The following is a 15,990-nucleotide window of genomic DNA, read 5'->3' as shown; positions in this document are numbered from 1 at the left end:
TTCATGGTGTGTAAAGTGGTGTGTTTCATGGTGTGTTAAAGTGGTGTGTTTCATGGTGTGTAAAGTGATGTGTAAAGTGGTGTGTTTCCTACCCTGTTGTTTCCAGTTGGTCCTTGTAGAAGATCCAGTTGAGGGTGTGGTCAGAGCGATACTGGACACTGTACTGGTCACCACCACTCGTCTGCGTCACAGCGACCCTGAGTGAGGATTCCTGAGACCACCTTCACCTCCATCAGGTCCACCTGCAGCCACTGGTTGTTGTCCATGGAACTTGGACAGCCAAGCACACCTGGAGCAGCAAACAGAGAAGGACAAGTCCAACCTAACCTTCGTGCAAGATGACACATGCTAACTGTCCTTCTGCACACATCTGTTAGGCATGCTAACATTAGCGTATTTAGCATATGTGTTTAGCATAGCGTAATTAGACCACCTTTTTTCTGGAATGCCCAACAAAACTATGAAGAACATGGCCAGAAGATGCTGTCCAATCAGCTCCAGGATTATTTTCATCACACTCTTTGGGACACTTTTAGAGACAAACTGCTATTTTGCGTGAGTCTCTGGACAAATACACCTCAACTGTACTGAACTATATGACCTTCTGCCAGAGATTGTGTCACATCATTTAACACAAACCGTGTGTTACCACTGGGTGACACAATGACTCAAAGACAGGGACGTGGCATTTAGATCAGGCGATCCACTTATCTACCGTTCAGCCAGGACTGCTTTGAGGAAGGGGATCATTGATGCCAAATTAGAATAAACTCCAGGATTGCTTAAGTAACTCAGATCCTGGGCAGGTGTGGGCAGGTGTGGGCAGGTGTCAAAGCAATTACAAACTTTCAAAAAAAACAACCTCTCCCTCAGTGAAAGTCAGCGCCCGCTTAGCTGAGGAATTGAATACTTTTTATGTCCGCTTTGACAAAGAAAACAGGGACTCAGCACTGACCCCCCCCCCCCCCCCCCCATGAAACACACCAACTTACACACCATGAAACACACAACTTTACACACCATGAAACACACCACTTTACACACCATGAAACACACCACTTTACACACCATGAAACACACAACTTTACACACAATGAAACACACCACTTTACACACCATGAAACACACCACTTTACACACCATGGAGAACTTTACACACCATGAAACACACCACTTTACACACCATGGAGAACTTTACACACCATGAAACACACCACTTTACACACCATGAAACACACCACTTTACACACCATGAAACACACCACTTTACACACCATGAAACACACCACTTTACACACGATGAAACACACCACTTTACACACCATGAAACACACCACTTTACACACAATGAAACACACCACTTTACACACCATGAAACACACCACTTTACACACCATGAAACACACCACTTTACACACCATGAAACACACCACTTTACACACCATGAAACACACCACTTTACACACCATGAAACACACCACTTTACACACCATGAAACACACCACTTTACACACAATGAACACACCATGAAACACACCACTTTACACACCATGAAACACACCACTTACACACCATGAAACACACCACTTTACACACCATGGAGAACTTTACACACCATGAAACACACCACTTTACACACCATGAAACACACCACTTTACACACCATGAAACACACCACTTTACACACGATGAAACACACCACTTTACACACCATGAAACACACCACTTTACACACAATGAAACACACCACTTTACACACCATGAAACACACCACTTTACACACAATGAAACACACCATGAAACACACCACTTTACACACCATGGAGAACTTTACACACCATGAAACACACCACTTTACACACCATGGAGAACTTTACACACCATGAAACACACCACTTTACACACCATGGAGAACTTTACACACCACTTTACACACCATGAAACACACCATGAAACACACCACTTTACACACAATGAAACACACCACTTTACACACCATGAAACACACCACTTTACACACCACCTTACACACCATGAAACACACCACTTTACACACCATGAAACACACCACTTTACACACCATGAAACACACCACTTTACACACCATGAAACACACCACCTTACACACCATGAAACACACCACTTTACACACCATGAAAACACACCACCTTACACACCATGAAACACACCACTTTACACACCATGGAGAACTTTACACACCATGAAACACACCACTTTACACACCATGAAACACACCACCTTACACACCATGAAACACACCACTTTACACACCATGAAACACACCACCTTACACACCATGAAACACACCACTTTACACACCATGGAGAACTTTACACACCATGAAACACACCACTTTACACACCATGAAACACACCACCTTACACACCATGAAACACACCACTTTACACACCATGAAACACACCACCTTACACACCATGAAACACACCACTTTACACACCATGGAGAACTTTACACACCATGAAACACACCACTTTACACACCATGAAACACACCACTTTACACACCATGAAACACACCACTTTACACACCATGAAACACACCACTTTACACACCATGAAACACACCACTTTACACACGATGAAACACACCACTTTACACACCATGAAACACACCACTTTACACACGATGAAACACACCACTTTACACACCATGAAACACACCACTTTACACACCATGAAACACACCACTTTACACACCATGAAACACACCACTTTACACACACTGAAACACACCACTTTACACACCATGAAACACACCACTTTACACACCATGAAACACACCACTTTACACACCATGAAACACACCACTTTACACACAATGAAACACACCATGAAACACACCACTTTACACACCATGGAGAACTTTACACACCATGAAACACACCACTTTACACACCATGGAGAACTTTACACACCATGAAACACACCACTTTACACACCATGGAGAACTTTACACACCACTTTACACACCATGAAACACACCATGAAACACACCACTTTACACACAATGAAACACACCACTTTACACACCATGAAACACACCACTTTACACACCACCTTACACACCATGAAACACACCACTTTACACACCATGAAACACACCACTTTACACACCATGAAACACACCACTTTACACACCATGAAACACACCACCTTACACACCATGAAACACACCACTTTACACACCATGAAACACACCACCTTACACACCATGAAACACACCACTTTACACACCATGGAGAACTTTACACACCATGAAACACACCACTTTACACACCATGAAACACACCACCTTACACACCATGAAACACACCACTTTACACACCATGAAACACACCACCTTACACACCATGAAACACACCACTTTACACACCATGGAGAACTTTACACACCATGAAACACACCACTTTACACACCATGAAACACACCACCTTACACACCATGAAACACACCACTTTACACACCATGAAACACACCACTTTACACACCATGAAACACACCACCTTACACACCATGAAACACACCACTTTACACACCATGGATAACTTTACACACCATGAAACACACCACTTTACACACCATGAAACACACCACTTTACACACCATGGATAACTTTACACACCATGAAACACACCACTTTACACACCACTTTACACACCATGAAACACACCACTTTACACACAATGAAACACACCACTTTACACACCACTTTACACACCACTTTACACACCATGAAAGACACCACTTTACACACCATGAAACACACCATTTTGCACACCATGTAACACACCACTTTACACACCATGAAACACACCACTTTACATACCATGGAGAACTTTACACACCCTGAAAGACACCACTTTACACACAATGAAACACACCACTTTACACACCATGAAACACACCACTTTACACACCATGAAACACACCACTTTACACACCATGAAACACACCACTTTACACACGATGAAACACACCACTTTACACACCATGAAACACAACACTTTACACACCATGAAACACACCACTTTACACACCATGAAACACACCACTTTACACACCATGAAACACACCACCTTACACACCATGAAACACACCACTTTACACACCATGAAACACACCACTTTACACACAATGAAACACACCACTTTACACACCATGAAACACACCACTTTACACACCATGGAGAACTTTACACACCATGAAACACACCACTTTACACACCATGAACACACCACTTTAAACACCATGGAGAACTTTACACACCATGAAACACACCACTTTACACACCATGGAGAACTTTACACACCATGAAACACACCACTTTACACACCATGGAGAACTTTACACACCATGAAACACACCACTTTACACACAATGAAACACACCACTTTACACACCATGAAACACACCACTTTACACACCACCTTACACACCATGAAACACACCACTTTACACACCATGAAACACACCACTTTACACACCATGAAACACACCACTTTACACACCATGAAACACACCACCTTACACACCATGAAACACACCACTTTACACACCATGAAACACACCACCTTACACACCATGAAACACACCACTTTACACACCATGAAACACACCACTTTACACACCATGAAACACACCACTTTACACACCATAAAACACACCACTTTACACACCATGAAACACACCACTTTACACACCATGAAACACACCACTTTACACACCATGGAGAACTTTACACACCATGAAACACACCACTTTACACACCACTTTACACACCATGAAACACACCACTTTACACACAATGGAGAACTTTACACACCACTTTACACACCATGAAACACACCATGAAACACACCACTTTACACACAATGAAACACACCACTTTACACACCATGAAACACACCACTTTACACACCACCTTACACACCATGAAACACACCACTTTACACACCATGAGACACACCACTTTACACACCATGAAACACACCACTTTACACACCATGAAACACACCACCTTACACACCATGAAACACACCACTTTACACACCATGAAACACACCACCTTACACACCATGAAACACACCATGAAACACACCATGGAGAACTTTACACACCATGAAACACACCACTTTACACACCATGAAACACACCACCTTACACACCATGAAACACACCACTTTACACACCATGAAACACACCACCTTACACACCATGGAGAACTTTACACACCATGAAACACACCACTTTACACACCACTTTACACACCATGAAACACACCACTTTACACACAATGGAGAACTTTACACACCACTTTACACACCATGAAACACACCATGAAACACACCACTTTACACACAATGAAACACACCACTTTACACACCATGAAACACACCACTTTACACACCACCTTACACACCATGAAACACACCACTTTACACACCATGAAACACACCACTTTACACACCACTTTACACACCACTTTACACACCATGAAACACACCACCTTACACACCATGAAACACACCACTTTACACACCATGAAACACACCACCTTACACACCATGAAACACACCACTTTACACACCATGGAGAACTTTACACACCATGAAACACACCACTTTACACACCATGAAACACACCACCTTACACACCATGAAACACACCACTTTACACACCACTTTACACACCACCTTACACACCATGAAACACACCACTTTACACACCATGGAGAACTTTACACACCATGAAACACACCACTTTACACACCATGAAACACACCACCTTACACACCATGAAACACACCACTTTACACACCATGAAACACACCACTTTACACACCATGAAACACACCACCTTACACACCATGAAACACACCACTTTACACACCATGGAGAACTTTACACACCATGAAACACACCACTTTACACACCATGAAACACACCACTTTACACACCATGGAGAACTTTACACACCATGAAACACACCACTTTACACACCACTTTACACACCATGAAACACACCACTTTACACACAATGAAACACACCACTTTACACACCACTTTACACACCACTTTACACACCATGAAAGACACCACTTTACACACCATGAAACACACCATTTTGCACACCATGTAACACACCACTTTACACACCATGAAACACACCACTTTACATACCATGGAGAACTTTACACACCCTGAAAGACACCACTTTACACACCATCAAACACACCACTTTACACACAATGAAACACACCACTTTACACACCATGAAACACACCACTTTACACACCATGGAGAACTTTACACACCATGAAACACACCACTTTACACACCATGGAGAACTTTACACACCATGAAACACACCACTTTACACACAATGAAACACACCACTTTACACACCATGAAACACACCACTTTACACACCACTTTACACACCATGAAACACACCACTTTACACACCATGGAGAACTTTACACACCATGAAACACACCACTTTACACACCATGGAGAACTTTACACACCATGAAACACACCACTTTACACACAATGAAACACACCACTTTACACACCATGAAACACACCACTTTACACACCACCTTACACACCATGAAACACACCACTTTACACACCATGAAACACACCACTTTACACACCATGAAACACACCACTTTACACACCATGAAACACACCACCTTACACACCATGAAACACACCACTTTACACACCATGAAACACACCACTTTACACACCATAAAACACACCACTTTACACACCATGAAACACACCACTTTACACACCATGAAACACACCACTTTACACACCATGGAGAACTTTACACACCATGAAACACACCACTTTACACACCACTTTACACACCATGAAACACACCACTTTACACACAATGAAACACACCACTTTACACACCACTTTACACACCACTTTACACACCATGAAAGACACCACTTTACACACCATGAAACACACCATTTTGCACACCATGTAACACACCACTTTACACACCATGAAACACACCACTTTACACACCACTTTACACACCATGAAACACACCACTTTACATACCATGGATAACTTTACACACCCTGAAAGACACCACTTTACACACAATGAAACACACCACTTTACACACCATGAAACACACCACTTTACACACCACTTTACACACCATGAAACACACCACTTTACACACCACTTTACACACCATGAAACACACCACTTTACACACCATGAAACACACCACTTTACACACCATGAAACACACCACTTTACACACCACTTTACACACCATGAAACACACCACTTTACACACAATGAAACACACCACTTTACACACCATGAAACACACCACTTTACACACCATGGAGAACTTTACACACCATGAAACACACCACTTTACACACCATGGAGAACTTTACACACCACTTTACACACCATGAAACACACCATGAAACACACCACTTTACACACAATGAAACACACCACTTTACACACCATGAAACACACCACTTTACACACCACCTTACACACCATGAAACACACCACTTTACACACCATGAAACACACCACTTTACACACCATGGAGAACTTTACACACCATGAAACACACCACTTTACACACCACTTTACACACCATGAAACACACCACTTTACACACAATGAAACACACCACTTTACACACCACTTTACACACCACTTTACACACCATGAAAGACACCACTTTACACACCATGAAACACACCATTTTGCACACCATGTAACACACCACTTTACACACCACTTTACACACCATGAAACACACCACTTTACATACCATGGATAACTTTACACACCCTGAAAGACACCACTTTACACACAATGAAACACACCACTTTACACACCATGAAACACACCACTTTACACACCACTTTACACACCACTTTACACACCACTTTACACACCATAAAACACACCACTTTACACACCATGAAACACACCACTTTACACACCATGAAACACACCACTTTACACACCACTTTACACACCATGAAACACACCACTTTACACACAATGAAACACACCACTTTACACACCATGAAACACACCACTTTACACACCATGAAACACACCACTTTACACACCATGAAAACACACCACTTTACACACGATGAAACACACCACTTTACACACCATGAAACACACCACTTTACACACCATGAAACACACCACTTTACACACCATGAAACACACCACTTTACACACAATGAAACACACCACTTTACACACCATGAAACACACCACTTTACACACAATGGAGAACTTTACACACCATGAAACACACCACTTTACACACCATGGAGAACTTTACACACCATGAAACACACCACTTTACACACCATGGAGAACTTTACACACCACTTTACACACCATGAAACACACCATGAAACACACCACTTTACACACCATGAAACACACCACTTTACACACCACCTTACACACCATGAAACACACCACTTTACACACCATGAAACACACCACTTTACACACCATGAAACACACCACCTTACACACCATGAAACACACCACTTTACACACCATGAAACACACCACCTTACACACCATGAAACACACCACTTTACACACCATGAAACACACCACTTTACACACCATGAAACACACCACTTTACACACCATAAAACACACCACTTTACACACCATGAAACACACCACTTTACACACCATGAAACACACCACTTTACACACCATGGAGAACTTTACACACCATGAAACACACCACTTTACACACCACTTTACACACCATGAAACACACCACTTTACACACAATGAAACACACCACTTTACACACCACTTTACACACCACTTTACACACCATGAAAGACACCACTTTACACACCATGAAACACACCATTTTGCACACCATGTAACACACCACTTTACACACCATGAAACACACCACTTTACACACCACTTTACACACCATGAAACACACCACTTTACATACCATGGATAACTTTACACACCCTGAAAGACACCACTTTACACACAATGAAACACACCACTTTACACACCATGAAACACACCACTTTACACACCACTTTACACACCATGAAACACACCACTTTACACACCACTTTACACACCATAAAACACACCACTTTACACACCATGAAACACACCACTTTACACACCATGAAACACACCACTTTACACACAATGAAACACACCACTTTACACACCATGAAACACACCACTTTACACACGATGAAACACACCACTTTACACACCATGAAACACACCACTTTACACACGATGAAACACACCACTTTACACACCATGAAACACACCACTTTACACACCATGAAACACACCACCTTACACACCATGAAACACACCACTTTACACACCATGAAACACACCACTTTACACACAATGAAACACACCACTTTACACACCATGAAACACACCACTTTACACACCATGAAACACACCACTTTACACACAATGAAACACACCACTTTACACACCATGAAACACACCACTTTACACACCATGGAGAACTTTACACACCATGAAACACACCACTTTACACACCACTTTACACACCATGAAACACACCACTTTACACACAATGAAACACACCACTTTACACACCACTTTACACACAATGAAAGACACCACTTTACACACCATGAAACACACCATTTTGCACACCATGTAACACACCACTTTACACACCATGAAACAAACCACTTTACATACCATGGAGAACTTTACACACCCCGAAAGACACCACTTTACACACAATGAAACACACCACTTTACACACCATGAAACACACCACTTTACACACCACTTTACACACCATGAAACACACCACTTTACACACCACTTTACACACCATAAAACACACCACTTTACACACCATGAAACACACCACTTTACACACCATGAAACACACCACTTTACACACCACTTTACACACCATGAAACACACCACTTTACACACAATGAAACACACCACTTTACACACCATGAAACACACCATGAAACACACCACTTCACACACCACTTTACACACCACTTTACACACCATGAAACACACCACTTTACACACAATGAAACACACCACTTTACACACCACATTACACACCATGAAACACACCACTTTACACACCATGAAACACACCATTTTGCACACCATGTAACACACCACTTTACACACCATGAAACAAACCACTTTACATACCATGGAGAACTTTACACACCCCGAAAGACACCACTTTACACACAATGAAACACACCACTTTACACACCACTTTACACACCATGAAACACACCACTTTACACACCACTTTACACACCATAAAACACACCACTTTACACACCATGAAACACACCACTTTACACACCATGAAACACACCACTTTACACACCACTTTACACACCATGAAACACACCACTTTACACACAATGAAACACACCACTTTACACACCATGAAACACACCATGAAACACACCACTTCACACACCACTTTACACACCACTTTACACACCACTTTACACACCATGAAACACACCACTTTACACACAATGAAACACACCACTTTACACACCACATTACACACCATGAAACACACCACTTCTGCCGCCAGACCCCCATTGAGTGTACCAAAGTGTCTCCACATTTGACCGGCGGTGCTAAAGCAGACATGGCACAGAGATGTATGGATAACCTGCAGATGCATTTGCAACTATATCACGTTTCCTTCCACCCACATTTAATGCGAAACAAACACTTACCAATCGACGGATTTAAGTTGCTCCAGTGTCAAAAGATGCGAAAGTCCTGATCGTTTGGTCCGCACATTTTACCGCCGATGCTAACGCAGCTATTCGGCCATGCTACGGCTATGAATAGCGTCAATAGCTTCAGTTTCTTCTTCAATATTTTCATACTCCAACCATCTGTTTCAATACATGCGTAATCTGTTGAATCGCTTAAGTCGCTGAAATCCGAGTTTGAATCCGAGCTAATGTCGCTATATCTTGCTGTGGTATTGCCATTGTTTGTTTACATTGGCAGCACTGTGTGACGTCACAGGGAAATGGACACTGTCTTCGCAGACAGCGAAAATAAGGCACGGTGTGTTTCATGGTGTGTAAAGTGGTGTGTAAAGTGGTGTGTTTCATGGTGTGTTTCATGGTGTGTAAGGTGGTGTGTTTCATGGTGTGTAAAGTGGTGTGTTTCATGGTGTGTAAGGTGGTGTGTTTCATGGTGTGTAAAGTGGTGTGTTTCATGGTGTGTAAAGTGGTGTGTTTCATGGTGTGTAAGGTGGTGTGTTTCATGGTGTGTAAAGTGGTGTGTTTCATGGTGTGTAAAGTGGTGTGTTTCATGGTGTGTAAAGTGGTGTGTTTCATGGTGTGTAAAGTGGTGTGTTTTATGGTGTGTAAAGTGGTGTGTTTCATGGTGTGTAAAGTGGTGTGTTTCATGGTGTGTAAAGTGGTGTGTTTCATGGTGTGTAAAGTGGTGTGTTTCATGGTGTGTAAAGTGGTGTGTTTTATGGTGTGTAAAGTGGTGTGTTTCATGGTGTGTAAAGTGGTGTGTTTCATGGTGTGTAAAGTGGTGTGTTTCATGGTGTGTAAAGTGGTGTGTTTCATGGTGTGTAAAGTGGTGTGTTTCATGGTGTGTAAAGTGGTGTGTTTCATGGTGTGTAAAGTGGTGTGTAAAGTGGTGTGTTTTATGGTGTGTAAAGTGGTGTGTTTCATGGTGTGTAAAGTGGTGTGTTTCATGGTGTGTAAAGTGGTGTGTTTCATGGTGTGTAAAGTGGTGTGTTTCATGGTGTGTAAGGTGGTGTGTTTCATGGTGTGTAAAGTGGTGTGTTTCATGGTGTGTAAAGTTGTGTGTTTCATGGTGTGTAAAGTGGTGTGTTTCATGGTGTGTAAAGTGGTGTGTTTTATGGTGTGTAAAGTGGTGTGTTTCATGGTGTGTAAAGTGGTGTGTTTCATGGTGTGTAAGGTGGTGTGTTTCATGGTGTGTAAAGTGGTGTGTTTCATGGTGTGTAAAGTGGTGTGTTTCATGGTGTGTAAAGTGGTGTGTTTCATGGTGTGTAAGGTGGTGTGTTTCATGGTGTGTAAAGTGGTGTGTTTCATGGTGTGTAAAGTGGTGTGTTTCATGGTGTGTAAAGTGGTGTGTTTCATGGTGTGTAAAGTGGTGTGTTTTATGGTGTGTAAAGTGGTGTGTTTCATGGTGTGTAAAGTGGTGTGTTTCATGGTGTGTAAAGTGGTGTGTTTCATGGTGTGTAAAGTGGTGTGTTTCATGGTGTGTAAAGTGGTGTGTTTCATGGTGTGTAAAGTGGTGTGTTTCATGGTGTGTAAAGTGGTGTGTTTCATGGTGTGTAAAGTGGTGTGTAAAGTGGTGTGTTTTATGGTGTGTAAAGTGGTGTGTTTCATGGTGTGTAAAGTGGTGTGTTTCATGGTGTGTAAAGTGGTGTGTTTCATGGTGTGTAAAGTGGTGTGTTTCATGGTGTGTAAGGTGGTGTGTTTCATGGTGTGTAAAGTGGTGTGTTTCATGGTGTGTAAAGTTGTGTGTTTCATGGTGTGTAAAGTGGTGTGTTTCATGGTGTGTAAAGTGGTGTGTTTCATGGTGTGTAAAGTGGTGTGTTTCATGGTGTGTAAAGTGGTGTGTTTCATGGTGTGTAAAGTGGTGTGTTTCATGGTGTGTAAAGTGGTGTGTTTCATGGTGTGTAAAGTGGTGTGTTTCATGGTGTGTAAAGTGGTGTGTTTCATGGTGTGTAAAGTGGTGTGTTTCATGGTGTGTAAGGTGGTGTGTTTCATGGTGTGTAAAGTGGTGTGTTTCATGGTGTGTAAAGTGGGGCGGTATAGCTCGGTTGGTAGAGTGGCCGTGCCAGCAACTTGAGGGTTGCAGGTTCGATTCCCGCTTCCGCCATCCTAGTCACTGCCGTTGTGTCCTTGGGCAAGACACTTTACCCACCTGCTCCCAGTGCCACCCACACTGGTTTGAATATAACTTAGATATTGGGTTTCACTAGAGAAAAGCGCTATATAAATATAATTAACTTCACTTTTTTTTAGGGATATTCCGAGACCGGTAAAATTTGGAAAAAAAACTTCAAAAAATACAACAAGCCACTGGGAACTGATTTGTATTGTTTTTAACCCTTTTGAAATTGTGATAATGTTCCTCTTTAAAACGGCAGAGAAGATGACAAGGACTAGAATCCCAGAGATGAGTTCCAAGTACGCAGCTCGCTGCTTAAAGCGAGTACGCAACATCCTGAAGGACAAATACCATCCCCAGGTCCCTCTAGATGTCTTCTCATGGACTCTAAACTATGGTCCAAAGCTCCAACAAAATCCCGTTGACATGTAAGACTTAAGTGTTATTTATGACAATGACAACAAAGGAATTGATTGATTGGTAGTTCCTCAGTACTTGAGCAGTTTTTCCGCTGAAAATCGAAGTGACTATTTGGACTAGGACTACTTCTGAGAGTGAAGTAAGACTACCAGTGTTTACCCAAAGCCTTGAGTGTTGAGGCGTGCCTTGCTGGGCAGCCAGGAAGAGAACCATCCAGTGTACTGGTCCTGGTTGGAACAGCTGATCTGTTCTGGACTCACTGATCCCGCCTCGAAGCCCAGAGGTTTGTGGTAAGGACATTCTGCAAGGACAAGCACCTCTTTTACTTTACATCATCTGGCTCACCACTTCATTTTAAAGTGGCCCAACCCGTAACTTCGATATGACACACCACCGCATTGCATGTGATCCGCCACTTCATGTTAATGTTAACCGTCATTTTAAGGTGGCCCGCCACTTCATTTTAATGTGGTCCGCCTTTTCATTTTAATGTGGCCCTTCATTTGAATGTGGCCTGTCACATCATTTTAAATGGTCTGCTACTTCATGTTAATGTCACCCTGAATTTTAAAATGGCCTGCCACTTCATTTTAAGGTGCTCTGCCACTTCATGTTAAATGTGGCCCTTCATTTAAAGTGGCCTGCAAACTTCATTTTAATTTGGCCCACCACTTCATTTCCAAGTGGCTTGCCACATAACTTCAATATGACACACTACAAATTTTATGCTATCCGCCGAATCATTTTAAGGTGGCCCGCCACTTCATTTTAACGTGGTCCGCCTTTTCATTTTAAGGTGGCCCTTCACTTCATTATAAAATGTGGCCCTTCATTTGAATGTGGCCTGTCACATCATTTTAAATGGTCTTCTACTTCATGTTAATGTCACCCTGAATTTTAAAATGGCCTGCCACTTTATTTCAAAATGGCTTGCCACATAACTTCAATATGACACACTACAAATTCTATGCTATCCGCCGAATCATTTTAATGTGGCCCGCCACTTCATTTTAATGTGGTCCGCCTTTTCATTTTAATGTGGCCCTTCACTTCATTATAACGTGGCCCTTCATTTGAATGTGGCCTGTCACATCATGGTCTGCTACTTCATGTTAATGTCACCCTGAATTTTAAAATGGCCTGCCACTTCATTTTAAGGTGCTCTGCAACTTCATGTAAAACGTGGCCTTTCATTTAAAGTGGCCTGCAAACTTCATGTTAATTTGGCCCACCACTTCATTTCAAAGTGGCTTGCCACATAACTTCAATATGACACACTACAAATTTTATGCTATCCGCCGAATCATTTTAATGTGGCCGCCACTTCAGGTTAACGTGGCCTGCCACATCTTTGTTAAGGTGGCCCGCCCCATAACTTCAATATGACACACCACAACATTTTATGTGGTCCGCCATTTCCTTTTTAATGTGGCTCTTTATTTTAGGGTGGCCCACCACCTCATTTTAAGTTGGCCCGCCATTTCATTTTAGTGGGGCTCTTCATTTTAGGGTGGCCTCCCATTTCATTTTAAAGTAGCTCTTCATTTTAAAGAGGCCCACCCACTTACTTCGATGTGACACGCCACAGCATTTTAAGGTGGATATACAGTATGTATTTATGTGTATGTATACACAGTATGTATATTTATCCATCCATCCATCCATCTTCTTCCGCTTATCCGAGGTCGGGTCGCGGGGGCAACAGCCTAAGCAGTGAAGCCCAGACTTCCCTCTCCCCAGCCACTTGGTCTAGCTCTTCCCGGGGGATCCCGAGGCGTTCCCAGGCCAGCCGGGAGACATAGTCTTCCCAACGTGTCCTGGGTCTTCCCCGTGGCCTCCTACCGGTTGGACGTGCCCTAAACACCTCCCTAGGGAGGCCTTTGGGTGGCATCCTGACCAGATGCCCGAACCACCTCATCTGGCTCTTCTCGATGTGAAGGAGCAGCGGCTTTACTTTGAGTTCCTCCCGGATGGCAGAGCTTCTCACACTATCTCTAAGGGAGAGACCCCCTACCCGGCGGAGGAAACTCATTCCGGCTGCTTGTACCCGTGATCTTATCCTTTCGGTCATGACCCAAAGCTCATGACCATAGGTGAGGATGGGAACGTAGATCGACCGGTAAATAGAGAGCTCTGCCTTCCGGCTCAGCTCCTTCTTCACCACAACGGATCGGTATGACGTCCGCATTACTGAAGACGCCGCACCGATCCGCCTGTCGATCTCACGATCCACTCTTCCCTCACTCGTGAACAAGACTCCTAGGTACTTGAACTCCTCCACTTGGGGCAGGGTCTCCTCCCCAACCCGGTTATGGCATTACACCCTTTTCTGGGCGAGAACCCTGGACTCGGACTTGGAGGTGCTGATTCTCATTCCGGTCGCTTCACATTCGGCTGCGAACCGATCCAGTGAGAGCTGAAGATCCCGGTCAGATGAAGCCATCAGGACCACATCATCTGCAAAAAGCAAAGACCTAATCCTGCAGCCACCAAACCGGAACCCCTCAACGCCTTGACTGCGCCTAGAAATTCTGTCCATAAAAGTTATGAA

At 42.9% G+C, this 15,990-nt stretch overlaps 1 protein-coding gene across 1 annotated transcript in view; it reads right to left on the bottom strand.

Moving 5' to 3' along the window:
* Positions 1-15,990, bottom strand: part of LOC133542889 (retinoschisin-like) — a 33,818-nt gene that overhangs the window by 9,681 nt on the left and 8,147 nt on the right. Inside the window, 5 exon segments of the mRNA XM_061887131.1 lie at positions 93-109; positions 112-169; positions 171-266; positions 268-289; positions 13,599-13,740. Of these exon segments, the coding sequence (XP_061743115.1) occupies positions 93-109; positions 112-169; positions 171-266; positions 268-289; positions 13,599-13,740 (335 nt within the window).

Source organism: Nerophis ophidion, linkage group LG25, assembly GCF_033978795.1.
Source record: "Nerophis ophidion isolate RoL-2023_Sa linkage group LG25, RoL_Noph_v1.0, whole genome shotgun sequence".
NCBI lineage: Eukaryota > Metazoa > Chordata > Actinopteri > Syngnathiformes > Syngnathidae > Nerophis > Nerophis ophidion.
This window is presented reverse-complemented; position numbering and strand designations above follow the sequence as displayed.